Below are 8,067 nucleotides of genomic sequence, written 5' to 3' on the forward strand. Positions count from 1 at the left end.
GTAATAACCCGGCACTGACACTAACCTGTGGATACCAGTGATATCAGCAGTAATAACCCGGCACTGACACTAACCTGTGGTCACCAGTGATATCAGCGGTAATAACCCAGCACTGACACTAACCTGTGGTCACCAGTGATATCAGCAGTAATATCCCAGCACTGACACTAACCTGTGGATACCAGTGATATCAGCGGTAATAACCCAGCACTGACACTAACCTGTGGATACCAGTGATATCAGCAGTAATAACCCAGCACTGACACTAACCTGTGGATACCAGTGATATCAGCAGTAATAACCAGCACTGACACTAACCTGTGGATACCGGTGATATCAGCAGTAATAACCAGCACTGACACTAACCTGTGGATACCAGTGATATCAGCGGTAATAACCCAGCACTGACACTAACCTGTGGATACCGGTGATATCAGCAGTAATAACCCGGCACTGACACTAACCTGTGGTCACCAGTGATATCAGCAGTAATAACCCAGCACTGACACTAACCTGTGGTCACCAGTGATATCAGCGGTAATAACCCAGCACTGACACTAACCTGTGGTCACCAGTGATATCAGCGGTAATAACCCGGCACTGACACTAACCTGTGGACACCAGTGATATCAGCAGTAATAACCCGGCACTGACACTAACCTGTGGTCACCAGTGATATCAGCGGTAATAACCCAGCACTGACACTAACCTGTGGTCACCAGTGATATCAGCAGTAATAACCCAGCACTGACACTAACCTGTGGTCACCAGTGATATCAGCGGTAATAACCCGGCACTGACACTAACCTGTGGATACCAGTGATATCAGCGGTAATAACCCAGCACTGACACTAACCTGTGGTCACCAGTGATATCAGCAGTAATAACCCAGCACTGACACTAACCTGTGGTCACCAGTGATATCAGCAGTAATAACCCAGCACTGACACTAACCTGTGGTCACCAGTGATATCAGCGGTAATAACCCAGCACTGACACTAACCTGTGGTCACCAGTGATATCAGCGGTAATAACCCGGCACTGACACTAACCTGTGGATACCAGTGATATCAGCGGTAATAACCCGGCACTGACACTAACCTGTGGATACCTTTGATATCAGCGGTAATAACCCGGCACTGACACTAACCTGTGGACACCAGTGATATCAGCAGTAATAACCCGGCACTGACACTAATCTGTGGTCACCAGTGATATCAGCGGTAATAACCCGGCACTGACACTAACCTGTGGACACCAGTGATATCAGCGGTAATAACCCGGCACTGACACTAACCTGTGGATACCAGTGATATCAGCGGTAATAACCCGGCACTGACACTAACCTGTGGACACCAGTGATATCAGCGGTAATAACCCAGCACTGACACTAACCTGTGGTCACCAGTGATATCAGCGGTAATAACCAGCACTGACACTAACCTGTGGTCACCGGTGATATCAGCGGTAATAACCAGCACTGACACTAACCTGTGGTCACCAGTGATATCAGCGGTAATAACCAGCACTGACACTAACCTGTGGTCACCAGTGATATCAGCGGTAATAACCAGCACTGACACTAACCTGTGGTCACCGGTGATATCAGCGGTAATAACCCGGCACTGACACTAACCTGTGGTCACCAGTGATATCAGCGGTAATAACCCGGCACTGACACTAACCTGTGGTCACCAGTGATATCAGCAGTAATAACCCAGCACTGACACTAACCTGTGGTCACCAGTGATATCAGCGGTAATAACCCAGCACTGACACTAACCTGTGGTCACCGGTGATATCAGCAGTAATAACCCGGCACTGACACTAACCTGTGGACACCAGTGATATCAGCAGTAATAACCCAGCACTGACACTAACCTGTGGTCACCGGTGATATCAGCAGTAATAACCCGGCACTGACACTAACCTGTGGTCACCAGTGATATCAGCAGTAATAACCCAGCACTGACACTAACCTGTGGACACCAGTGATATCAGCAGTAATAACCCGGCACTGACACTAACCTGTGGTCACCAGTGATATCAGCGGTAATAACCCGGCACTGACACTAACCTGTGGACACCAGTGATATCAGCGGTAATAACCCGGCACTGACACTAACCTGTGGACACCAGTGATATCAGCGGTAATAACCCAGCACTGACACTAACCTGTGGTCACCAGTGATATCAGCGGTAATAACCAGCACTGACACTAACCTGTGGTCACCAGTGATATCAGCAGTAATAACCCGGCACTGACACTAACCTGTGGATACCGGTGATATCAGCAGTAATAACCCAGCACTGACACTAACCTGTGGATACCAGTGATATCAGCAGTAATAACCCGGCACTGACACTAACCTGTGGTCACCAGTGATATCAGCAGTAATAACCCAGCACTGACACTAACCTGTGGTCACCAGTGATATCAGCAGTAATAACCCGGCACTGACACTAACCTGTGGATACCAGTGATATCAGCGGTAATAACCCGGCACTGACACTAACCTGTGGACACCAGTGATATCAGCGGTAATAACCCGGCACTGACACTAACCTGTGGACACCAGTGATATCAGCGGTAATAACCCAGCACTGACACTAACCTGTGGTCACCAGTGATATCAGCGGTAATAACCAGCACTGACACTAACCTGTGGTCACCAGTGATATCAGCGGTAATAACCCGGCACTGACACTAACCTGTGGACACCAGTGATATCAGCGGTAATAACCCGGCACTGACACTAACCTGTGGATACCAGTGATATCAGCGGTAATAACCCGGCACTGACACTAACCTGTGGACACCAGTGATATCAGCGGTAATAACCCAGCACTGACACTAACCTGTGGTCACCAGTGATATCAGCGGTAATAACCAGCACTGACACTAACCTGTGGTCACCAGTGATATCAGCGGTAATAACCCGGCACTGACACTAACCTGTGGTCACCAGTGATATCAGCAGTAATAACCCAGCACTGACACTAACCTGTGGTCACCAGTGATATCAGCAGTAATAACCCGGCACTGACACTAACCTGTGGTCACCAGTGATATCAGCGGTAATAACCCAGCACTGACACTAACCTGTGGATACCGGTGATATCAGCGGTAATAACCCAGCACTGACACTAACCTGTGGTCACCAGTGATATCAGCAGTAATAACCCAGCACTGACACTAACCTGTGGTCACCAGTGATATCAGCGGTAATAACCCGGCACTGACACTAACCTGTGGATACCAGTGATATCAGCGGTAATAACCCGGCACTGACACTAACCTGTGGTCACCAGTGATATCAGCAGTAATAACCCGGCACTGACACTAACCTGTGGTCACCAGTGATACCAGCAGTAATAACCCAGCACTGACACTAACCTGTGGATACCGGTGATATCAGCGGTAATAACCCGGCACTGACACTAACCTGTGGTCACCAGTGATATCAGCAGTAATAACCCGGCACTGACACTAACCTGTGGATACCGGTGATATCAGCAGTAATAACCCGGCACTGACACTAACCTGTGGTCACCGGTGATATCAGCGGTAATAACCCGGCACTGACACTAACCTGTGGTCACCAGTGATATCAGCGGTAATAACCCGGCACTGACACTAACCTGTGGTCACCAGTGATATCAGCGGTAATAACCCGGCACTGACACTAACCTGTGGATACCAGTGATATCAGCGGTAATAACCCAGCACTGACACTAACCTGTGGTCACCAGTGATATCAGCGGTAATAACCCGGCACTGACACTAACCTGTGGTCACCAGTGATATCAGCGGTAATAACCCGGCACTGACACTAACCTGTGGATACCAGTGATATCAGCGGTAATAACCCAGCACTGACACTAACCTGTGGTCACCAGTGATATCAGCGGTAATAACCCAGCACTGACACTAACCTGTGGTCACCAGTGATATCAGCAGTATATACAGGGGATTTATCCGACCCTTCATATCCTTCACAGCTCTGTGCTCGGAGTTTTCCTGTAATGGCAGCTCCTCGGTGACACCTCCTCACACCCTGCACTTCTGCACTTTCACTTTCACTTCTGGGAAAAAATAGACTAAATCTGACCCCTACTGATAGAAAGTGGCATTATACACCGCTATATACTGACACTACACACTGTATATTATACACCGCTATATACTGACACTACACACTGTATATTATACACCGCTATATACTGACACTACACACTGTATATTATACACCGCTATATACTGACACTACACACTGTATATTATACACCGCTATATACTGACACTACACACTGTATATTATACACCGCTATATACTGACACTACACACTGTATATCATACACCGCTATATACTGACACTACACACTGTATATTATACACCGCTATATACTGACACTACACACTGTATATCATACACCGCTATATACTGACACTACACACTGTATATTATACACCGCTATATACTGACACTACACACTGTATATTATACACCGCTATATACTGACACTACACACTGTATATTATACACCGCTATATACTGACACTACACACTGTATATTATACACCGCTATATACTGACACTACACACTGTATATCATACACCGCTATATACTGACACTACACACTGTATATCATACACCGCTATATACTGACACTACACACTGTATATCATACACCGCTATATACTGACACTACACACTGTATATCATACACCGCTATATACTGACACTACACACGTATATCATACACCGCTATATACTGACACTACACACTGTATATTATACACCGCTATATACTGACACTACACACTGTATATTATACACCGCTATATACTGACACTACACACTGTATATCATACACCGCTATATACTGACACTACACACTGTATATTATACACCGCTATATACTGACACTACACACTGTATATTATACACCGCTATATACTGACACTACACACTGTATATTATACACCGCTATATACTGACACTACACACTGTATATTATACACCGCTATATACTGACACTACACACTGTATATTATACACCGCTATATACTGACACTACACACTGTATATTATACACCGCTATATACTGACACTACACACTGTATATTATACACCGCTATATACTGACACTACACACTGTATATCATACACCGCTATATACTGACACTACACACTGTATATCATACACCGCTATATACTGACACTACACACTGTATATTATACACCGCTATATACTGACACTACACACTGTATATCATACACCGCTATATACTGACACTACACACTGTATATTATACACCGCTATATACTGACACTACACACTGTATATTATACACCGCTATATACTGACACTACACACTGTATATCATACACCGCTATATACTGACACTATACACTGTATATTATACACCGCTATATACTGACACTACACACTGTATATCATACACCGCTATATACTGACACTACACACTGTATATTATACACCGCTATATACTGACACTACACACTGTATATTATACACCCGCTATATACTGACACTACACACTGTATATTATACACCGCTATATACTGACACTACACACTGTATATTATACACCGCTATATACTGACACTACACACGTATATCATACACCGCTATATACTGACACTACACACTGTATATTATACACCGCTGTATACTGACACTACACACTGTATACTACACACAGCCATATAATATCGGTATACTGTTCTGTGTCCCCCGCCTGTCCAGGAGACGTGGTGTGATTGGATGTCCTCTATGGTCAGACACATCCATTACACAGTACACAGTGGAGGGTGCAGGTATAAGATTATCTCTGCACAGGTACATTTTATATAACGTCCGAGTATATAAATTACTATCTGTAGTAGCTGGAGTTGCAGGGATAGTGTCTCCTTCCCACCACCATCACTGGACACAGAAGCTTCATATACCAAGAGTGCCCTTCATTGTCTACAGCAACCACAGCTCCTTCACCTGGAGCAAAACAGAAGCAGAGCTGTGATTGGCTGCTATAGGCCACCTGATAAATATCCAGGGTCAAACACATCCAGTGTATATATATATATATATATATATATATGTGTATATATATATATATATATTGTGAGGTATCAACCGGCTGTATTACAAAGGGCCGGCATGTTTTGCAGAAGCGTGGGTGCTCTGCAATGTGAAGCTGGCTGGGACCGGTGGTTCCACAGGATTGCATTACATGCAGAGCCATGGAAGGGTGTGTGATGCTGATTACACACTCCTTACCACCTGTGGGTGTGGCTCCAGGGGTTAAAGCAATCCTGTCTCTGAACCTGGGAGAAGTGTGTCTAGGGCAGTCTAGAGAGAGACTAGCTCTAGATGTCCAGTGTGTGTGCTGGAGACGAGTGAGGGCAGGGAGCTCTGGGTGTATCAGCCTGTGTGGAGTGTGTCTAGGGCAGTCTAGAGAGAGACTAGCTCTAGATGTCCAGTGTGTGTGCTGGAGACGAGTGAGGGCAGAGCCGAGAGCTCTGGGTGTATCAGCCTATGCGGAGGCTGATCACAAGGCTCTGATATTGAGTCTGAGGTGAGTGCAGCCAGGCCAGGGCTGTAGGGCCGAATCTCTCCTGGAGGAGACACAGACAGGGGTCTGCAGAGGGCCCTGGGTGCTGGAAGGAACCTTGGCTAGAGTTGTACGCTGGCAGGAGCCAGAGAGTGGGGAAGTTGCTAAACTTCCATTATGGACTTATTGTTTATGTGTGAGGGCAGTTTATGCTGAGTGTTTTTTAATAAACTGCCAGAATTTCTATGAAGAGACTGTGTACGTGTGTTGCTGAAGCTACCTCACACCGCTGCAAGCGAGTGGAACCCCCACGTTGCAGGGCGCAACGTTACAATATTTATATATATATATATATATATATATATATATATATATATATATATTAGTGTGTCTCTTTCTCTGTCCATAATAGGAGTCTATAATAACAGATCCGTTTATATCTCTATTGACTTTAATGGAGGCAGGTTTTTTGTTGAATAACTAAAGCACAGGGTTAAAATTCCCCCTCAAAACATAGTGTATGATGTTCCCAGAGTTAAATGAGGCGGCTGTGCAAAATTTCATGATTGTAAATGTGACAGTGCAGATTCCTTTAATGGACATACATACATACGCATACATACATACATACATACATACATACATATATTACACACACACACACACACATACATACATACTACACACACAGTATATATATATACACACACACACACACACACACACACACACACACACACACATTACAATTCAGATGTTTGGGGTCACTTAGATGTTTCATTGAAGAAAATAAGGAAATATTACATTACACAGAAGTCCCCTCTATACATTGCTATGTGGTAAATGACTATTCTCGCTGCAGACGTCTGGTGTGTAATGCAATATCTACAGAGGTGTATAGAGGCCATTTCCAACAACCACCGCTCCAGTGTCTAATGGTGCAGTGTTTGCTAAGGCGGCTTTCACACTACGTTTATTTAACATGCGTCATGAACGTTTTTTAACGCAAAAACGGATCCAGTGCAAATGCGTTTTCATTTCAATGCATTTGCAATGGACTCGCGTTCACATGCGTTTGCGTGCGTTATAATGAGGATCCAGCGAGTTGCAGTTTTTTAACATCTTTCAAAAACGCTACATGTAGCGTTTTTGAGCTGCGTCCAAATACTGCAAATTGCTGGATCCTGACTAAACAGCACGCAAACGCATGTGAACGCTGGCATGCTGAAAGACAGGATCCTGCTTGCTCTACTGAGCATGCCCAGAAAGCAGCCTGGCATGATCAGTCCCTCTCTCCTAACTCTCTGTCTCTCCCCCTCCCTCTCCTCCACCTGAGAGCTGCGTACACTCGTAACCAATGTAAATATCGGGTAACCACTTTTATTACTGACAGTTTGTGATGTCGGGTATCTGATAGACACCATGACATCACCAACTGCTGGGCTTGATGTCAGGTGACATTACACATCTGGTATCAACCCCATT

General features: G+C 45.0%; 1 protein-coding gene across 2 annotated transcripts in view; it reads right to left on the bottom strand.

Annotated features, from left to right (window-relative positions):
• Positions 1–4,029, bottom strand: part of LOC142254521 (uncharacterized) — a 212,521-nt gene extending 208,492 nt beyond the window's left edge. For both annotated transcript variants that reach the window (XM_075325621.1, XM_075325620.1), the window contains exon 1: positions 3,937–4,029. In XM_075325621.1, the coding sequence (XP_075181736.1) occupies positions 3,937–3,991 (55 nt within the window). In that variant the 5' untranslated portion in view covers positions 3,992–4,029. The remainder of the gene's footprint in view (positions 1–3,936) is intronic.
• Positions 4,030–8,067: the final 4,038 nt, after the last annotated feature.

This window comes from Anomaloglossus baeobatrachus, chromosome 10, assembly GCF_048569485.1.
Source record: "Anomaloglossus baeobatrachus isolate aAnoBae1 chromosome 10, aAnoBae1.hap1, whole genome shotgun sequence".
In the NCBI taxonomy this organism is placed as follows: Eukaryota; Metazoa; Chordata; class Amphibia; order Anura; family Aromobatidae; genus Anomaloglossus; species Anomaloglossus baeobatrachus.